This window comes from Perna viridis, chromosome 3 (genome assembly GCF_037379345.1).
Source record: "Perna viridis isolate PV_CMFRI_1.1 ecotype Kerala chromosome 3, ASM3737934v1, whole genome shotgun sequence".
NCBI classification, from domain to species: Eukaryota; Metazoa; Mollusca; class Bivalvia; order Mytilida; family Mytilidae; genus Perna; species Perna viridis.
In genome coordinates, this window is record NC_142447.1 from 8,670,948 (window position 1) to 8,693,415 (window position 22,468).

At 32.9% G+C, this 22,468-nt stretch overlaps 1 protein-coding gene across 3 annotated transcripts in view; it reads right to left on the reverse strand.

The window, feature by feature from the left end:
* Nucleotides 1-293: 293 nt before the first annotated feature.
* LOC148620905 (tudor domain-containing 6-like) overlaps nt 294-22,468 on the reverse strand; it is a 43,319-nt gene continuing 21,144 nt past the window's right edge. For 2 of the 3 annotated variants that reach the window (XM_088574770.1, XM_088574771.1), the window contains 15 exons: nt 21,696-22,385; nt 21,105-21,173; nt 20,281-20,377; nt 18,917-18,986; nt 18,544-18,667; nt 17,820-18,034; nt 16,812-16,913; nt 16,257-16,472; nt 14,643-14,908; nt 13,842-14,039; nt 9,640-13,286; nt 8,365-8,478; nt 7,358-7,528; nt 6,833-7,048; nt 294-6,234 (listed from right to left, as the gene is read on the reverse strand). In XM_088574770.1, the coding sequence (XP_088430896.1) occupies nt 6,128-6,234; nt 6,833-7,048; nt 7,358-7,528; nt 8,365-8,478; nt 9,640-13,286; nt 13,842-14,039; nt 14,643-14,908; nt 16,257-16,472; nt 16,812-16,913; nt 17,820-18,034; nt 18,544-18,667; nt 18,917-18,986; nt 20,281-20,377; nt 21,105-21,173; nt 21,696-22,385 (6,302 nt within the window). In that variant the 3' untranslated portion in view covers nt 294-6,127. The remainder of the gene's footprint in view (nt 6,235-6,832; nt 7,049-7,357; nt 7,529-8,364; nt 8,479-9,639; nt 13,287-13,841; nt 14,040-14,642; nt 14,909-16,256; nt 16,473-16,811; nt 16,914-17,819; nt 18,035-18,543; nt 18,668-18,916; nt 18,987-20,280; nt 20,378-21,104; nt 21,174-21,695; nt 22,386-22,468) is intronic. The other variant, XM_088574773.1, reaches the window with a different exon arrangement.

A 22,468-nucleotide genomic window follows, 5' to 3' on the forward strand; every position in this document is an offset into this window, starting at 1 on the left:
TCTTAAAATGTAGTAGTCCTAGATATATCAGTACTGTGAAATCTATCAAAACAGAAGGTATGACAACATTTGGCTCTGTTAACATACATATTTGGTTTACACAATTTCCAACTACTTTTAAACCAACGAAGATGGGCTTCAACAAATAGTGAAGATTGAAGGTATTCAGGGTTTAGTTTAGACAGATTTCACTGTAGCATATTCTGCATTAAGTAAAATACTAGATATATAGTTAAGTACAGAAATACTGTACCAAACCCCATGACTGATGAAGCAAACAGATGAACTCAATAGAAGAATATAACTTTTTATTACAGTCAAGTAGTTTCATTATCAGGATTTACACAAACTAAAATGAAAGATATCACTCCCATAATATCAAATACAGATTCCAAAACGAGTACTCACAGTTAGACAAAACCAAAGCGCTTTTATATTTCTTTTTTAGTTTTAGCTGCCTGTCAAAAATAAGTGAGCAAAGAAACATATAGTTCAATACCCCCTCTAGCATCAATGTTTTTAAAATAAGACACTCGTATCTTTTCATCCAAAGCATTTTGTGTAAGACAAGAATTCTCCTGTTTCCAATTATTTTAGTGTTTCTTTTTGTACCAAGATTTTGAAGAATTTCAGCTGAAATTTCAATAAATTGGTGTGGCATAACCTAAAAAGTTGGCATAAGAGAAAAATCTTTCCACACTTCGTTCATAATTCAGAGATGTATTACTGCAATAGCAAATAACCAACCTACAAAATCATCTAGATTTAGTTCATATTTAAGACTTCATCTACATGTGAATTGAAAGACTAGACTTTTAAGTACTTTTCTGTCTAAGAATCAGGCAAAATGTATATACGCTGTAGCACATGAAAATAAAATACTCATATTTTTTTGTATTAACCAAACATTTCTATCTCATTACCCCAAGAAATAACCATCAAAATGTAGAGTTTGCCTTTCAAAGATATTGATAGACCTAATTTAGATAAATGCACTACAGAAATAGTGAGAACATTTCCAACACTTTTTCTCTATATAAGTAAAAATATTTATGTCAGATGCTTCAGAATTATTTTAAACAACTTTTTGGTTATTTTATAATTTTCTAGATGTATTGATTAAAAAAAAATACTCAATTGAGAAAAATGATGTTACCTATTGCCTGATTCTTATACAGAACGGTACTTAATACATTAAAATATTTTAACATGAAATTTCCATAGTTATAAATTACAGTTAATAATTCTGACTATACATACTTTCTGGGAAATACATTTTATAGCACTACAAAAATTCTTTTTTCTAGAACAAACTAAAATAGTTAATTATCATTTTTACCCTTTGAAATGTGTAGGTGACTAAGCCACACACAATCATCCATTATTTCCAAATCTCCATACAATTTTTTTTTTACAGAAGAATGAAGGTAAGAATTCTTTTTCTATTTGAAAGTCAACTTAAACCAAGGATACACTGCTCAATTCAAAAGGAACATGAAACTAGATGATGCCACCACATTTAACCTTCATACAGCTATATCATAACTCATAATTGTAAAAAGCACTTTGTCAGATGTGTTATTGTGTCTGTGAGACACAAATGATGCCCCCACATGTGGTTTTGAGTAAAACTCAGCATAGCTGAATGAAACTTAAACTCAATCTGTAACTAATCATGACAGACTTACATAACAAAAACCAATCATATATCTTCAAGCATTTACAAAAAAAAAGCGAAAAACTATTATTTCAATACAATTTTTAAAGTGCAGGGCCCATTATTTTGGTAAAATTCAGCGTAGCGGAACGAAACTTTAACTCATTCTGTAACTAATCATGACAGACTCATATACAAATAATCAGTTTAATATCTTCAAGGGTTTACAAAAACAGTGCAGAAAACTTATTTCCATGGAATTTTTCAAGTCCAGGGCCCATAATTTTGATAAAACTCAGCGTAGCGGAAGGAAACTTTAACTCATTCTGTAAATAATCATGAAAGACTCACATACAAAAAAATCAGTTCAATATCTTCAATGATTTTCAAAAAAAGTGCGGAACACTAATGGGACAGACCGAATTACGAACAGACGGGTAAAACAATATGCCCCCCCCCAAACTTCTTGTTGCAGGAGCATAAAAAAGCCATTAAACAGCACAAGAGTTTGGAATTTAGACTTCTCTGAGATACATTTAAAAAAGAATTCCTGATTATCTTAAGTGTGTAATACTTTTGGTCTAATTCCATTGAAGAATGTTCTTTTAAAGAGCTGTTCATAAAAGGTGATACAGGATAACAGTTAGATATTGTGAACTTGTTAGTGATGATGACCTTGAAAAACAGATTTTCCCTACAAACTTAGTTTGTACCAAGTGGATTGTTGGGTGCTGATTCTAGGAACTTCACAAGGATTTGAATTATGAACAGTAGTTTTTACACTGATGACAGTTTTATCTATCAACTGTGTAAATATTATTTACACAATTAATTATTGCAATATATTTTTTTTTCAAAGGTTTAAATTCAGTACATTTTAGGTAATATGAGCATATGCCAGTGAAGTCATCAATATTTGTCCAATTAGATAGAACATGGCAAGCTTCAACTTCTCTGTGTGCTATAAAACTCGTATCTGTTAACCAACTAATTTATTGTCTGTGAAAAATACTAAATAGTTGAATTTTTAAAACAAAAAGTAACTTTTATGTATGTGACAGTGACAATGGGGGAGAATATCCCAAATGAACTTTTCCAAAAGTTAACAGGTATGAAGGCAAGTATTCTACTAATTTCAAAAGCAAGTTTTATGTATACAACTTTTTACCATTATGCTTACTATTCAATATTTTAACACATGTAAATATATGAGCAATTTTTAGCCTCAAATATGTTCTTCTTTATAAAATTTATTTTCAATACAATGTGTACATCCTGGACCGTATACATATGTAGGTTGGTGAACAGATTAGATAGGTTTATGCTATCATCTTAAGCTGACTGTCAGAGTAGGAATGTCTGTTTCTATTTGATAAAACAGATCCAATTAGTCCATGAAAAATTTAACATGTCAGTTGTGTCAGCGTTGATATCACATTTTAATATGGTGCTTTGAGATAAACCTTTGTTAATGTTAATTTACTGTAATATTACAATCAAAATGTCTTTACATACAGATTACAAACAAATGTATATATATATAGGTAATAAAACATTTTACCAACTTCATCAATTGTTGAGTTTCTTAGTATATCATTATAGCAGTAGAGAAAATTAGTTTATCTGGACAATGTGTAATTGATGAAAGTCTGTTAAAGACTATATTTGCAATTACATGAAAGGGAAAGAGGAAACCTTGGTTCTCCCATCTAGCTTTGTAGATAATAATATTGGAGGCAATTATCAACATAAAGAGCATAAAATAGCCTATGATGCAAACAGGTTCATTTCAGCCTAACAAGACTTCATCTGTCAGTACTCTATAAAACTCTTCAAAACAGCATTAAACGAGGTTCTCTAGGACTGGAGAATATGATAGATGAGTTAAAGTTAATTTTTGACTGCTTGCTGGTGTCCACAACTTAACAACAGTTGGTGCTGACATAAAAAAGACTGGAAATCAATACTGGTTAATTATGGTTAAACATCCTATAGCAGATAATCCATGCATTTCAGGACGAGAACAACTGACCAATCAGACAGACCCTGCTTTGTACTAGTCTGAGTCACTGAGCCAGTGGTTTTCAATGAAAATGTAGAAAAAAAGTACCTGGTAATAAGAAATATATATCCTTCTGCTGTTCCATTTTAGATGTGATTCTATGATAGTCTGAACAATTATGTTAAAATGACCTTACACAGGCATCATTATCAAACATAGTTCAGTTTAGAAACACAGCAATACAGTAGTACATGTGTGAGACTCCTCATAGCACCATAATCATCAACATATTCATTAACATACACGAGCAAAAAAACAAAACAAAACAAAAAAAGCTGTGATTCCTAACGCCAATAGCATACAGAATATAACATATCTATATACAATATTAAAGCTGCATTAGCTGTCATTTTCGTAAATTTTTGTTTCTGTTGAAATATGCATTCACTTAATCATTTCTATTAAATTGTACTTTTCTCGTATAATTTTATTTGATATCCACAAATAAAATGCAACAAATAAATGAAATAGGTGTCGATACATTTATTGTCTTAAAAAACAAAATCGACCTATATAAATTTGTATGCATGTAACTTCTGGTGACCTCAATCCACACGTGCTGTAAGGGTCTATTCTTTAAAAAAAATAAATCTGATTGCAGAGCAAAAGTGGTTAACCAACAGCAAGGAAGACCGAAAGACTCAAGCCATAAAAGAAAGTTCAAATATAATTCAAGGATCTTTTTGTAATTTACGTATTGTGATATAATGTGGTACAAATATGGTCAAAAATTGTCATTTTTTTTTTTGGAAAACTGATCAAGAAATAGATGAAATAAAATGTTAACAAGACACATGGTTACCTGTGTATTTGTTATTGTTCTTTTTTTTATACCAAGGTGAAAGCATTTTTAACCATGGTGATTGTCCTGTTGGCAATCTTCGGAAGTAGTGGCGAAAAATAATTAGATCTGAGCTATCAATACTCTTTGATTAAAAAAAAAAAGGTTTTCATAATATTCTGTAGGTATTATCGGCATTTATTGCTTCAATTGCATTACTACAAACTTATTTCATTGAATCAGCTAAATTCAGTAGAATCAGAACTGACCAAATTTGGCAGCTAATGCAGCTTTAAAAAAAAAAATACAAGTGTCACAATAGTATTTTTGTAAGTTTTAACCTCAACAATCCAGTCCCAATAATGTTGTGTGCATTACATATGGTTTGTGACAACACAACTAGTAAATAAGGTTGGTAAGTTGGGACACCTACTTTCAGGGTTTTCAAAAGAGGAAGTAAGTAGTTACTGTACCTAACTACAAGTATGTAACCACAATTTTGTAGTACAATAGACAGCAAAATACAAAGAAAAGCAGAAGGAAAAAAAATGCTGCTTATAGACCTGTTTATGATGATCTTATTAAAATGGTCCTTATCATCAAGAAATTTGTGATTTTAAAGTCTACCTTAAAGAGATTCACTTTATGGAGAATTTGTTAAAGCTAATATCTCTGTGCTAACCATCTGTTTTTGAAAGCCCTGAAAGAACAAGTTGGCAAAGCACAAAAGTATTCAATCACCAGATTAATACAATATATCAACAAAAAATACATTGAAGATTCAATACAGAAAGATTAATGACACACCTGATCTACATGTAAGATTAGAAATCAAGTCACATCAATTTGAATTACATTCATCATTTAGAACCAACATAAGGATGCAACATTTTAACCCTTTACATTGCAACAAGAAATTCTTCAACATTGTAAATTTTAACAAAAAATCTACACACATTAGGTTAGAATATATTGTTGAAGTCCAAGCATCATACTTAAAGTTACACTTTCCATCAATAACACAGCACTTGTAATACCACATACAGTATGTAAAGGGTACTGTAAAAATATTTATTTTTGTGGATTCTTTCAAGAGAACATATTCACTGGTATCAATTTTCATGGTTTCAAAAATTGATTAGCGTTAGATTGTGTTAAAAATCAATTTTGCATGTACTATTTTTCGCGGTTTTCTGTCCACCATGAAAATTAGTACGTTTACAATACATAAAACAACAAACATTTTGTGACTAGTTACACTTTACACGTACAAAATCGTTACTACTAAAAATATATATACGATTAATCAAAACATAGACAAAGTTTGTTTTTTTTTCAATTCCAAGGATGAGCACTCTTTATGGAAGGAAAATAAGAAAAGAAATTGGCATGTATAGTCTCACATAAAAACTCTGCCAAGTAAAAATAAAGTTCTTATTAAAAAGTAGTTCTTTCAATGTTGTTTCAATCCATAATCGTTATGTTCTTCGAAGCACCTTTATTTACTAGAAAACATACAAAAATGAAACAAAACAAGTCCCAGATAGATTTATATAAACAGGTAAATTCTGTTCCACTCTGAGAATAAGACATTTCAGTCAAGTAAAAAAGTTTCCAAAGAAAATTCTCATGATGTTTTCAATGAAGCAGCCAGTTGAGCCTGTAATAAAGCAATCTGTTCCTTGAGAGCATCAGGATCAGCAGCTCCTTGGAGACCAGCAACATTGGCAATACCTATTACAAAAACAAAATTACATTACATGTACAATGTAAATGCATGTAATATAAGATGGTAATATAGCAGATACCAAGGGTACAAATGGACTTATTAGGATGGAAGGTCCTCTTAAAGGAAAACAAATGTCCTCAATACAGCTCAATATAAGTTTTTAAGTGCCAGGGCATTGTTTCACAAAGCACTAGTAAGACTTGCACACACAAAGCCTTAAAAAACCAATGGGACTTATGTGCACATAAGTCTTATGTAAGCTTTGTGAACAATGCCCAGGACATTTAACCCACATTTAGTTTGAACTCCTCAGATACATGTATACCACTTACATTAAGTCTTTCATTTTTTAAATCTTTAAAATACTGAAGCTACACAAGCACCAACTGTCTTGGAAAATCTTAACATAAATGGTTTGTACTGTTAACATGAAGAATAGTCTAGAAGAAAAGATTTCACAGAATTTTACATCCATTAAATACATGTAGCAAATTAAGGTTGGATTGTACATGTAATTCAAGACTGAAATCTTTTTATTTGTTCAAACACTCAGCACCACTAAGTATCAAATCTATGAGTATCACCTCTGAAATCTGACTTTACCTGTGGGTTCTGTGGAAGGTTTTTTTGCTAGGCCAGCTGCTATCAACTCTGAGGCAACATCAAACTCTTGCGACGTATTCTCATCTATGATGACCAGTTTAATAATATAGGAATCTCCAGATTTTTTCATTATCTTCGCTTTCAGTTGGTTTCCTTGGAAAACCTTCATTTTTTCTTTAATCGCTGAATCCCAATCAGAACCAAGAGGTGCTATGTCTGTAAAGACACCACAAAATTACTTAATTCCTACATGTGACACAAAGGTAGACACAGCAGATTTCACAACAATTTGCATATTTAAAATCATGAAACTATATGACAAACAACACTTCTATTTTTTTTAGAAGGTAAGTGTACTGTAACCTATCATATTTTGTAGTGTACAGATACATCACATAGTTGCATTTTAACACTCTGAAACAATAATCATTTTTTGAAACAGCAGAAATTGATACCTACAAGTATGTTCACTGGACAGAACCAGTGAAAATTGGCACATGTATTGTTACATTAATTAATAGTTACCTGCTAGTGAACATTTGAATGCTCTTATTGGCATGTTGATATATTCTGGAAGCATGGACCTAACTTGATCAGCCTTCAGCATCTCCATGTTACCAAAATCACAGTAATGGACACAATAGGAGCCATCAGGGTAAACCTCCACTACACTCCCTCTGTACCAGCCCTTGTCAGCTGAAACACAATACACATTAAATTACATACTCTGTTGAAATAGGTATTGCTGGGCCCATTCTCAAGGTACAAAACCTTAATTCAGAGTCATTTAGGCTATTTTCTATTGTTTGATTGACCTATTTTCTCTAGGAAACATTGTTGATATCCATAAACAACTAATTAAAAGTGAAGCTGCTAACCAAATTTCAAATCATTCCTAACCAAGGGAACAAAAATTGTTTTCATGAAAATTTTCATCTCAAAAAAAGGATGATGAGCAAAAGTCCCATAACTCTAGTAAAATTTGTTTGAATCTAAATGGCAGTGCAATATGATCAACTAACAATGGTCACTAACAATCCTATGACCAAGCATGTTAAGTGGCATCTGAGGAGTTGTGTCCTCACAGCGTTCATATAATGTAGCATAAACAAATTCAACAGTCCCATTACTCCTATAAAATTTGTCAAATCAAAATGGTGGCATAATATGATTAACAACATATGGTGACTACCAATCCTACAAAATCTGTCAACTTGTGTCATCAACTGTGACCAGATATTTCTATGTACCCTTCCAAATAGCAGTGGAGGACAAAAATATCCACATACTGGCTGGATTCTATGCAGCAATCAAATTTCCTTACAGCACATGCCAAATAATAACTTACATGTACATACCAATTTTGATCAATTACATAAGTAACGAGAGAGTTGTAGACAATGTTATGAAAATGCTTAAGTCCCTCACTTTTAATTTCTTCTCAGTCATTTGATCATGATTTCTTAAGTACATGAAATACATTGTAGTAATCAGAAAGTTCACTGAAGTTCATGATATTATTGTTTACTTACCAGGATAAAAGGCACACACTAGATCATTCTTCTGGGGTTTAAAAGTACGATCAGGGTCATCTATTTCACACCTACACATCATGCTCTGCATCACAGCTGCTAAACTTTCAATGGCTGAAAATATCCAAACACTTATTTAACTGCTACTATTAAACCATAACCTTTACATTCCTTTATCATAGTTTCTATCACAAAATGTACATATACAAATATTTTTTTTGATAAATATGAATGTACTAAAATTGAAGTGTGTCATGAATCAAATTATACAAGTGGTTCAACAAAATCTTATTAGTTCTTGAAGTAGTGGATTTATATATTTAAACACAGAATGATTTTCAATTCAAGACATTTAATTTAAAGCATTTTTTGAGGTTATTAATTCAAAAGATAGACTTTAAAGGGAAAGCCACTTTTGTATTAAGTTGGGCTCTTATGATAAATCATACCCAAGTAAACAAAAATAAATAACCTTTAATGAAAAATACGCTTTTATAAAATGCTCAAGGCTATGCAAAGTTCAAAATCTTTGAAATATAAGTAAATAGCCATCTTACAGAGCTCTCCTTTATGAAGGAAGATCATAAGCATACTTTATTGATTTTAACCGAAAGCTTCCAATTGACTCGTGACGTCATTAAGTCGGTTTGGTACTGATACAAGTATTACAAATAATATGTAAACAAAGAATATTCTGTAAATATTTATCTAATCACCAAAACATGTTGTCTTGTCAACATTACAATTGCAGGAATGACAAAGAGAATATTCTAAAAGTTTCTGATCGGCAACAAGAACATTCTTTGGAATTAGATTTTCCTATGACATACTAATCTTCTGGCAGCAAATCCCGGTTTTCGTCAATGTTGTCTGACATTTACTGACATGTTATGCCTCAATCTCTTCTTATATTTATTTTGGGTTGAAATTATAGGGGGGAAAGTCCCAAATTTGAGACTTCTTCGGACATCGTAATCCATTACCTATTTAGTTTCACTTTGCAAACCAACTTCGTGACGTCACAACTCAACTGATCATGGTGGCGCCCATAGATGTGGGAAGTACAAATTGCCTAATTTTAAATTGCGATTAATTAATTAAAAAAGGGAAATAATTTTGTTTCAATTTAATTTTCATGAACTTTTAAAAGACTAGTTTCGATATTTCTGACTTGCACAATAACATGGTCTTCACCTTTAACTCAAATATCATGAAAATTTTTATGCTGTGTCAAAAATGCATCTTCTAAGTTTTATTTACACAATAGACACTTACCATTCAAGTCAGCAATCTGGCAGTAGAATTCTGATGGACTAACAGAGTGGGTGATCACCACATTAACAGAGGAGGATTCTGCCAAGTCAGTTTTTGCCACATCCCTCAAGGATAGGTATTTACTTCCTCCAACAGCTGCATCTACCAATGGTTGCTGCTTTATTTGTTCAGTTTTGTTCAGTGGAGAGGTAGACTTCTGTAGCTGATCAGCAACACTAGGTCTTCCTCCTGTAGGAGTTTTCGGTGGTTTTTGGAATTGTTCATTCAAATTTACATTGTTAGAGATGAGGACAACATGGTAAACATCTGCCTCTTTTTTCACTACTGTTACATTGATTTCCACGTTAGCAAGACTTGAAAGGTGTGCTCTTACATCTTCCGATTTAGGAACGTCATTTAGAACACATTTGATACACTGGACAGGATCAACAGCAAAGGACTGGTCTACCTTTCTGATCGATTCCTCTGTGACAAGATCCTTGTTGCCAGAGTCGATGAAGTGAACTAAGTACTTCCCATCGACAACATCTTCAACAGCAGTTCTATACCACACTTTGTCAATAGAGAACTGAGTACAAACAAGTTCACCTTGCTGGGGTGTGTATGCATGAGGATTAGAATTACAATACTCCATACAATGAGACAAGATTTTGTTCAATGCTTCTCTACTTACTCCAATATTTGGTTGAAGGTAAAATGAGCAGTCCTCCAATACTTCTGATAAAACAGCATCAACTTGCTCACCATTATTTGAAATATTTAACATGGGAACAGTTTTGGCAAGAATGACAGGTTCCACTGTGGCAGCTTTTGGAACCTGCAATTGCTCATTGATATTTATTCCTTCTTCTGTAAAAAGAATGACCTCATAACATTGATCAGAAAAAGATACTGACTGTACTTTTATTGTCTTGTTCATTGCAAGTTGTGAGAAAAGTGTTATCAGCTCAGGAGAGCAAGATTTCAAATCAACTTTGTGAAGAGTACAGCATACAGCACTCAATGGAGCTCCAGAAAGAATATTAGGAAGTTTTTGAATGGATTCAGAATTTACCTTGGAAGTATTTCCAAAATCAACATACAACAAATGGTAGTTTCCATCTTTGGAATCTAACACTTCTGCCCTGTACCATTCACCTTCAAAAATTCCAAGGACAAGTTCACCTTTTACAGGGACATGTGGTGATGCTTTTGTTTCACAGTGTTCTTTTATAGCTACTTGAAGATCAACAAGTTTTTGCTCCTCTGAGGGAAACTGAAGATAAATTTTGTCCAGACCTGAAGCATCAGCTATCATCATATCAACTTTGGAGCCATCTGAAGGCAAGGCCAGTAACTGTAAATCCTTTGCCATGACAACACTTTCCTTAGCTTGAGTAGGTAGTGACGAGGTTAGGTTGCTTCCCCCATTCATTATGGGTTGTTTACCTTCAGGGACATTACCAAACAATGTGTTAATACAATTACCATCAACAGAAAACAATTCTATGTCATATTGGTCCTCAGATTTTTTAAGAGCTTGAAGTTTGATTACTTGGTTCATAGTCAATCCAGCAAATTGTGCAAGTTTGTCCTGACTAAGTTCATTAAATTTCACACCAACGATAGTGCAACACAATGCTTGCTTTGGCATTGCTGCAAATTTTGTATTGATTCTGCAGATAGAAGATGGTGTGACAGTCGACAAGTTTCCATAATCAATGAAGTGAACAGTGTACTTGTCACCATTTACCTCTGTCACGTTAGCACGATACCAGACTCCATCCTCAAATTTGGCACATACAATTTCTCCTTTGGATGGTGTATAGCCTGATGGAGCAGCTTGGCAAAAATACTGCAATTCTTCTGTAAATGTTAGCAATTTCTCCTTATATTCATCACTGAAAATCTGAATGTAAGCTAGCTCAAGATTCATTAGTAGTTCAGTCAACAGTACATCAATCTGAGAGCCATCAATTGGAATATTTTCCAATGGTATGCTTGATGCAAATATTGGAGGTCCAGGATTGTCACCATCATTTCCAATTGGACATGTGGCAGCAGGTCGTACAAGACTGTTAATATTTGTTCCATCTGCTTTATAAAATATAGTTTCATACGTTCCATCAATCATACTACATCCTTGTACTGTAAGTAATGTATTCATAGCATTATAAGCAAAAGTGTTTATCTCTGTCTCATTAAGGTCTTTCAAAGAAATATTCTTTAACCTACAACAAACTGCTTGACGGGGAAGGGCAGTAAATTTAGATGGAATTTGAAAAACATGTGTTGGTTTAGTCACAGAAATATTTCCATAATCCACAAACTGAACTTTGATTTCATCTCCACAGATTTCCAGCACATTAGCTCTGTACCACTGTCCATCATCAGAAAATTGAGCACTAACTAATTCTCCTACCACCGGTGTATACCTAGCAGTAATAGAATTACCTATGGCTGTCATTTCTACACCTACAGCTTCCACACTAGCCACACTATCCTGTTTCTGTAAGTATATCTTGTTGTTTATCTTATCAGCATCAGTTATTATCAAACCACTGACCTTCGACCCACCAACAGGAAGTGTTATCTGTGACACACTGTTTGTCATTACTTTCTGTTCAGCTGAAATAGTAGTGGCAACTTTTGGAATATTTACTGTCTCCAAAACATTTTTGGGGCGGATTAGATAATTTATATCAGTACCATCAGCTTGGTATAGTGTAGACTCATAGACATCAGCTTTTAACTCATGAGCAAGAATTGAGATTAGCTGATTCATTGCTTTTGTTGCAAATGTACCTTTTTCATTTTCATTAAGTTCTGACAAAGGAATATTTTTCATGCAACAGCAAACAGCTTGTCTTGGTAGTGTTGTAAATTCCTGTTTAATTTTCATCATGGTTTTGGAAGTGGCTGTAGATGAATTGCCATAATCAACAAACTGGACTTCACACTCAATATCAGCTCCAACTCCTGACAATGATAAGACATGTGCCCTATACCAAGACCCATCATCAGGGAACTGAGCACACACCAATTCACCAACCTCAGGAATATACAATGAGCAGAATGATTTTCCATCAGCAGTCATTTTTCCTACCAAAGCCTCCACCTCTGCCACAACATCAGCTTTTTGTAAATATATTTTATTACCCTCAAGATCAACATGAGTAATTATCATATTATCCACTTTAGATCCAGCAGGAAGCACAGTCATTGGAATATTGACAGCCTTCACAGTGGGCAACTTGCCTTCTTTCTCCTCAGGACTAAGACTCTGTAGTATTAATCCTGCAGCAGATTCTCTATTGTCATGGAGAAAATCAACTTCAATTGTATCATCTGAAACTGCCTTCACTTCCAATGCAACAAGCTGTGCATTCACTGGGTCTACAGGCAATAAAATATCAAATAGTTGCAGTGTATCTTGTGACCAACTATTTTGTTTTGTTACACCAGCAAACTTCATTTTAGCGGCAACTTGAGGGGAAGTTTTACATAGATCAGTTGCTGTTCTTATCAATGAATAGCTCACATCAGATTTATTTCCATAGTCAATAAATAAACATGAAGCTACTTCTTTTGACAGGGCAAGAACTTCAGCTCTATACCATGATCCATCTACATACTGGGCAAACACTATTTCTCCAACTTGAATTGGTCTGAAAAACAAATATGAAGTTGATTGTTGGAAAGTACATGTAGCATAAAGGGGTCTTGAAAAATAGGTTTTCATCAAACATTTTTAAAAACATGTTCAAAATCTGCATTACACCTTAAAAAATCATCTTTTGACTGTCAAGTTCAAAATCTGTCATTATCAGGCATGACTTCATGAAGCTTACAAAACAGCATAAGTTGGCAAAAATACGAAGTATAAAACGTTTAGTATATTTAGTTCAAATTACCATGCTTTTATTGAGTATTGAAAATAGAATTTAGTTTTTTGAAAAATAATTCAGCAACATCTCAAATTTATATTCTATCAAATATGTTGACACATCACTAATGTTTGGTTAAAAATATTGCAGAGGGTTATACCATCTTCAAGTGTTCAGAAGGGTTATACCATCTTCAAGTGTTCAGAAGAAGCCAGGAAAACTGTTAAATAATGATCAAATGAATGACAATCCATAGCCAATCTGTGGCATTGGCATAAAACTAATTTACATAATTCTGAAACTGGCGACATATTACAGCCTTCTTTCACATCTTACCTGTAGGCACTCGTGTTTGAAGCCATGTCTTTCTCAAGCTGTATGGTCAGTTCACTAAACTTCTGAGGAATATCATGTTCAGTCATCTGTCCATAGAACAACACAGGAGACTGTTTTTCTGTCACCAAGACAGTAATTGTATCACCTACAGACACCAAACTACTGGGCTTTTGTATATCTGTTGTCATTATCACAGTACTGCAGGATAGAAAGGTATAGTGATGAAATGTAGTCATAAATGGGTTGTAATTTAAACTACAATAACCATTCTTTATATTTTCATGTACCTAACTATTATCACTATAATTTTGTGAAACTGGTACAAAACTATCATTTAAAATGAGGCTTTCTCTTGTACCAATTTATGTCTATTCCTTAGAAAATTTTAAGTCATACATGTTATTAACTCTGCCAGCACTATCATTCATTTTCACTAAAAAGTCTTTAGTTTTCCTGTTTCATCAATCCATGAATACTTATTTTCTGATTACTTTCTTCTTAGAAATACCAATCAATTTATACAGTCATACCAAAGTTTTAAGCAGTTCAAAGAACTTTCACAATATTTGGACCAAAAAGAACATTAATTTGTCTAATACATTTATATTCATGTACGTTATGATTATATTCCAGAAATTGCAGCTAAATTGTCCACACCCCTTACCCTACTGATTTAATGTTTAATGAAAGACATTTTGTGATTATAGTACTAATCCAATGATTTGCTCCTTCACAATTGAAGCTAAATGACCATTCCAGAACATGGCATCAAGACAATTCTGAGACTTTGAAGGTCATTACCTAGATTCTGGTAAAATAACTGGGCCACAAGCCAAAGAGTCTTGTCTAACAGCAAATCCTTCTTGCACCAATGTCTCTGCAACATCTTTTTCATTTGTCCCAAGGATTTTTATTTTGAATGTATACCCATATACTGCTGTTGCTGTGACAGGATATAACATCTGATTAACAGCTGAGGATACAAGGAGAGTATTCATTTTTACTATGGCTGACTGTGACCAAGTCTTCTCTTTAGGTAGAATTCCAGCTAGCTGACATATTATTGCCTACAATTACAACAGCTTATGAACCTCTATTGTTGAACTTAATATGCTGATGTATTTAATTTTTTTAAAGCAAAGACATGAAATTTTAACTTTCAGAGGACAAAGCCTATAATTGATTAGTTAGCTTCTATTAAACCCCTGGACAGCACCATATTAATGCCCAATTCTGATAAAAACAACCAGATGGCAAATACATGTATTTTTTATTGATTTCAAAATAAAGTATATTATTTCAGGATTACAGTGCTGCGACCTTGTTAACCTTAGGATAGACATTACAACAAACAAAAATATAGACAAAACAAGACCTTTCGTGAGAGATGGCTAACTAGTGATATCCCTCCTTTCAATGATGATATATGGAAAAATGAACGATTCCTCAGTAAACAGGAAGTTGTCAAATTTTTCCATAATGAACCAAACCATATAGCATAATAACAAGAAGAATGTGTTAAAGCTGCTGTGATGAGTAGTTACTAAGGAAACTGTGATGGAAAAAAAATGTTACCAAAAGAAACACGAACACAAGAGTAAAACAGTATTTCCCCACTTCTTCGGAGCTTGGGAATAAAAATAAATGGAAATAAAAAGCTTTGCCAAGTGTAGCATGATATGATATGACCACAGTGATTGAACCCTTAACAGTTGGGACGAGTGTGGACATAATATAAGTTTCTGACACACTTAAGCATAAGGACTTACAATTTATTATTGACACAACAAATGGTTTGGACACTATATTGCACAAAATTTGAAATTCAATTAAAAATTTTCTAAATCAGACCAAAAATAAAAAAGATTTTTCAGGTGTGGCCCCTGTGACAACTAATAACTCGAAAACCATAAGAGAAATCGGAGTGAAAAACGAATCCAATAAAATTGGTTTTTTTTTTTTTTTGTCAAAATCATACCAAAAAATAAAAATGTTCAATTTTTTGGGGCATTGCCCAACTTTAACCCCCTATGACTTGAAAATGATCAAAAACTCATGAAGTCTGCTAATACATTTGTTTACAAGAATTAAATAAAGAAACGCAATAAAGAGAGAATCATTAAAATGGAAAAAAAAAACCAAACATTCTACATGAGTTTTAATAAGACACTTATTTTTACCTTTTTTTTGTAAAACGAAAGAGGCCAGAAAGTCCAAAATCAATACCAACCTTCCTTTTGTGGATTAAAACTGGGTTATAAAAATTAATGAATCAACCAGCTAATACTCAATTTAATGCACAAAAACCAAGTGTCAATGTAAGACAGCATCATACCAATATATGACCACAAAAAATTTGCAATTGTATAAAAAAAAAACTAAGAACAAAACCTTTTAAAGGTATAGCTTACATACCATTGCCTTCATTGATACCATATCAGGTTTTAATTCTCGGAATCTTTGGAATGGCACCTTCTCTTTATTGCCATAATCAATGTAGGTGACATCAGCAGTAGTAACATCAATACTGTCCACTCGAGCTCTGTACCAGTTTTTATCTTCACTAAACTGAACAGCATAAACTAGTCCAGTCTGTGGAGTCTTCACTGCGTCTGTTGTGTTACTGTACACCTGATAGAAAACTAAGGCAGTTTAGAAAAAAGATCCAAAGGCTCCAGGATTGCCATTTCCTGTTACCCTTGGCATTGGAAACTTAGCCAGAGGGAAGACTTATTTGTAAGTTTTGCGTATTGGCTTATGTAATGGGAAAGTTTGTGGAATGCAGATAATTTCTTAACTTTTAGATCACTGCAGAATTCAAAGTTGATATTAAGACAAAAGAAATGTTACATGCTTGTAACAGATATAGATATCAACCAATAAGCTCCTACTGATGACATGTCACTCCTTATTTCTCTGTTGTGTACATCTTTCACTGGAAATCTAGTAATGAATGTTTATAATGCTTACAGTATTCATTCTTTCTGCCAACTCTAAACCAGCTCGAGCAATTACACCATCTGCCAGCTGAACTGCTATGTGGTCTGGTGATGTGACAGCTACTACCAATACCTGAACAATGGAAGATACAAAATACAACAATGGCACTAATATCCAGAAAATATGAGCACATCTAAAGTTCAAGATCAGCTAAACAAATAAGACGTCTTTGAGCTACTCTCTACAACAGATGCCACTACTTAGAAAAAAATCATGAAACAGGGGAAAGTGTGTTGAAATATAAATAATTCATTTTATTGCACAACTTGTCAGAGCAAATTGACCAAAATAAAAGTGACTCTTAAACTTCCTTGATTATGACAATAATAACTCAATCAGAACCACTCGGCCATTTCCAATACACTAAAAAATAAGCTTGTATGCTTTGAGAATTTTTTCTTGAAAAAAATTGCCAGAATTGTAGTCATTCACATCTCAAAAGTAGGTGGCCCTATAAAATTTATTTGGTTAGATATCACTAGAAATAAAGGACAATAACTCTGTCAAGAATTTTGGCAGGAAGCGAGGAACTATGAAAAAAAGTAATGGTAAAAATTTCAACCAGTTGAACAATCATTTTAGAATTGGTTCAAATTCTGGACAGATTATTTCGCCTAGTGCCTTCAAGGTTTTTATTTTGCATAACTAGAAAGGCTGAGGAATTCTGATTGAATAATAACTAAGACATGAAAACAGGAAGTTTTTACGACAGAAAAGTGTAAATGATTGTGCTGTGTTGGGGGGAAAAATGGAGAACCATATTTAAATTTCCACTTAAATAGTTGACACTTAAGAAAGTTTCCAACATTAATTACAATGTCACCACCATTAAGGAACCCTTTCATATGAACTTTTTTAAATGGAAGCTCAAGTCAAAGTGACATGCAGCAACTCTGACATCTCAAGACACTCCTCACATTGAAAAGGAGGAATTCACAACATACATGTAAATGGAAGATGATTACTATACATCCTTACTTGTGTTTCGGTATTTAGAGGAAGCTGGGAGTACTGAATTTCTTGTGCTGGTAGAACAGCTTTTGGGCTCTCCTTCCTTTGGTTCTGACTTGGTCTTTGGCTGACAAAAGACTGTTTCTTTGGACTTTGCTGTTGTCGTGGACTGGTATAATTACTCTTAAAGTTTGAAATAGGCTGTGTATTGGGTCTAGGTTGTTGTTTCTTTATTTGCCCACCTAAATTGATACTCCTATGTTAGACAAGCTGCTTAAAATAATTCATGAAATAGGCATGATAAGGCTGTATTTATAAACAGTAACCAAAGCTGGATTTGATTTTTAAAAACTTAAAAATATAAAGTTTAAAAATAATAAAATAACATTACATTCCTTAAAGTTTCGTGTACTTTATTTTAATTTCACAAGTCATACACCTAACTGCTAAGCAAATGTTGTAAATATAAGTTAAATATGACTAAGTTTTCAAATGTTCTTTCACAATAATAACTGAGACCTCATTAGATTATACTACAAATTTGTCTATTATCGATGATCCAGATAAAAATGCAATGAATCTGATAGAACTTGAAGAATATATACATCAGTGATTTACACATATATTTTTATAGACAAAAGACATTTCCAAAAATCCCAATTAAAATTTTCAAAAATTTTGACAAAATGTCAACTGGAATTTAGCTTTAAACACTATTAGCAAGAATTAATTTCAATGCTTTTGAAACAACCATCTGTGGATTTAGGACTTGGCTGTTTATTTCTTGGTTGATTGCCTTGTGGATAGTTTGGACTTTTCTTTTGCTGACATGATACTGTCTCTCCAGTTGCATTTGATACTGTGTTTTTCATTTTCTAAAAAAAGAAAGGACACATTATTATTTTGATTCAACAGTAAATATCTGCAGACAAATACCATGGGTTTTTATTTCTAGATGCTATATTGTAATATTCATCATCAGTATTCATATAGTTTTCAGTATCCTAAAGTAAATCAGTTCTAGCATGATAATGCAAGGGGTTAAATTAATCTCTAAAAAATTGACAACTTCATGATGATTTCTTCTAGTAAGTTTATTTTGTAAAATTGTTTTCAAACATTACCTCGACCATTTCATCTCCTACAGAAATCTCAAACTGGTTCTCAAATGCATGTGAAAAGTCATTTGAGGCCCTGGAATAAAAAAAGCATATAATCAGTCAACAATAAACAAGCCAAAAGCAGATGATTTAAATGAATAGGATATTCATAGCTTAAAACTTTATCACAATATACCATAAAATATGAAATGTGTTGAGTATGAAAACAACCTGCACACCCTTTATTTCACATGAAAATGTGGAAAAAAAAAGCATGTATCAAATAAGCTTCTAAGAATCATACTTGGAATTCTTAATAGAAACCCAAGGTTCTAAAGAGCCTGAATCATTCACGTGGCTTTTTAAGCAACATTCAATTTTTGGAAAGGCATGTTTTTCTTGGATAAACATTCCTTACACTCATACCTAAGGAACAATCATATCAATTTTCATTAAATTCTTTCCAGTAGTTTCTGAGAAGAATTTCCTTAAAAGCAGTAACTTAAAGTGTGATTAGTACTGTTTTTTTAATTCTTGAGAAAATTGTAATACAAACAAAATTTAAAAAATTACATCATGTAAAATAAAACTATTATCATACATTTGCATTTCCCATATTATTTAGAACAATTTTTCCTAATATGTATAAACTGAATGTTAATCAATACTGATTTCTGAAATAAAAACTGTAATGGAGAGTTAAATAGTATCCAACTTCACACACACTTACAAATTTTGTTCTATTTCACCTTTTTTTCAATTTTTTTAAAAAACTGTCCAAAAGTTTATATGCAATTATATTCACAACTATTTCAACAGAGTGTTATACTACACCTTAATTATACTCAATCAGAATTAATTTCAACAAATAATTGCCTTTGATCAATGTAAAATTTTCACAATTGGACACTTATTATAAATTTGAATTTTTCAGCCAATTTAACTTAGCTAAAATCACTGATCTTCACATCCTATTTATTAATCATAAAATATTGATAACAGGATACAGATTTTGATTCGTAATTTAAAAGGTCGAACATGCTCAGTACATTTAATGCTTCTTGACACATTAATGCAAGAACTTCATTCACTTAATGCTAATATATTGCTAAACATCAAAAAGGAGTCCCTCAAATCTCCAGTTTATTTGAAGACTAGATTTTGATTTTTTTGCTGAAATAATAGAATATTATTAAGCTGAATAATTGCCTGAAACATGTTTACAGGTTATAAAAGATGTATTGAATGTTATAAAAGGAATTTCATTTGGACTTTATTTTTGTGTATAGAAAAAGTAGGGAGGTTCCAGGCATCAACGAAGAAAGAGGAAGATGGTAAAACTACTTTTTAAACACTTGACGACAAATGTGAAATATCAAATACAGTACCTCAAACTTTTACATAAGTCTTTATGCTCTGGCCAATCATTCTTTTGACAATCTGCACTACAGTAGGGAGTTTTACATTTACTGCATTGGAAGGAACCTGTTGAAAGAAGTTTTATTTCTTGGTTCAATTCAGGAATTTTAGAAGTTAAGCTAGTACAGGAATCGCTCACCAGGTTAAATTTTGCCTTCAAAGGACAATAAATTTAAAGTTTAATCATAAAAATCATTTCAGCAATTGAAAGTTTCTTTCTATTAGTTTTTAAGATATAGGCTGAATTTTTTCACCTTTCAAGGGCAGTAACTCCTACAAGGAGTTGTCAGATAACTTTTATTCCTCGAGACTTTACAGGCCTTCTAATAAGGATCATTTCAGTAATTGAAAGAATTTGGCTAGACAAGACAGTTTTGGAGATATATGCAAAAAAACTAGTCTGACCCCTATGTTCCATTTTTAGTAATGGCAGCCATGTTTCAACTGATCAAAAATCCCCATATCAATTCTTTGCAGGATAGCCCAAGAAACATTCATACCAAATTGGCTCCAATTGGTCAAGTAGTGTCAGAGGAGGAGAGATATGAAAAATTGTTAATGACAACAACAACGGAGGCCAAGTGATGGCAATAGCTCACATGGCCTTCGGCCAGGTGAGCTGACAAGCAAAAGTCCAACAAAAACAAAAACAAAACAAAAAAACAATTCCCTTTTCTAAGGTTGTACTAAACAAAGGTGTTCTTGGGGTATTATAAGACACATGGAAGGACAGAGTGCTTGCCATATACCATACATCCTTCAGATGATGGATATATCAATAAATTAAACATACCAATATTTCTGCAAACATTACATGGCCTAGGATCCACTTTACTTGGCTTTACTGTCTTATGTGAGCTTCCTAAAAATATAAACCTTCTTCGTAAACTACAAAATGATAAAATTTGTAATAAAACAAGCCTCAGATGGACAGTATTGTCCTTAATTAAGTTAAAATGAAATCTAAAGTAGTAATATCCTGCTAAGTAACAGAAATATTTACAGGAATATCAAGAATTACAAATAAAACAAATTTAAGCAATTGTCAGGATTAAATCATTCAGTAAACCAATATACTGTATGTAAATATGCATTAATAACAATGTACTGTAATTCTGTCACTATAAATCAAAATGGTATTTTCAACTAATAATCCCCAATAGTAATGGTTAATAATCTGCAAGAATAACCACATAACAATAATTTCTGAATTTACAATATTTAACTCATCATTTTCCCTTTTTTTTTTTTTTTTTGGGGGGGGGGGGTGTTATTCAAACCTTATATACACATCCAGCAATAAAAAATCTATCTGGTTTCACTCACCTCTAATTCTAAGATATAATTTCTTAAAAGTCAATCAACTGCATCCCTGCATACTAACCTTGATAAGACCTCATACTAGAATCTAAACGCCTTCCTTGTCCCCCACCTTGTCTATATCCCTGATAGGTAGGTGATGAATGCCTTGGCTGCTGGTAGCCCTGATCATGGGAATGGCCGTAGCCTTCATTATAATCGTAACCATCCTCATATTCATTGTAACCCTGAAAATCTCCAGAAGCATTAGGATATATGTAGTTTTTATACATATTCTTGCCACGTCCATACCCTTGTTGGTAATTGTGATAACCCCTTCCATAACCTTGCTGGTAATTTTGATAACCCTGTCCATAATCTTGTTGAAATTTTTCATAACCTCTTCCATAACCTTGTTGGACATTGGGAAAACCTTGTCCATATCCTCTTAGTGGTCTGTATCCTCCTCCATAGCCACCATCATAGTTATTTGGTGGACCATGAAAAGCACCTTGTCTGTATCCTCTGTTGCCTTGATTGTAGTCAGGGCTAAATGTCCTTCCATCATGAAAAATTCCTTGTCCCATACCTCTACCTCTCATTTGATCTCCAAAAGGAGGACCTCTTGTGAGAGGCTGACCTCTACCATAACTTGTATTGCTAATTGATGACATTCTATCAAAATCATCATCCTCAACGTCATTAAACCTGTCACTAAGATTGGATCTTCTTTTTTGTACAGGCATACAAGAAGGATCAGGTATCACTTTGCTTCCTACAACAGTTCAATGACCATTCAAGAAATTAGAAAAATGCAAATTAAGTTGAGGGGGGAATAACAACAAGAGGCTCCCGGGA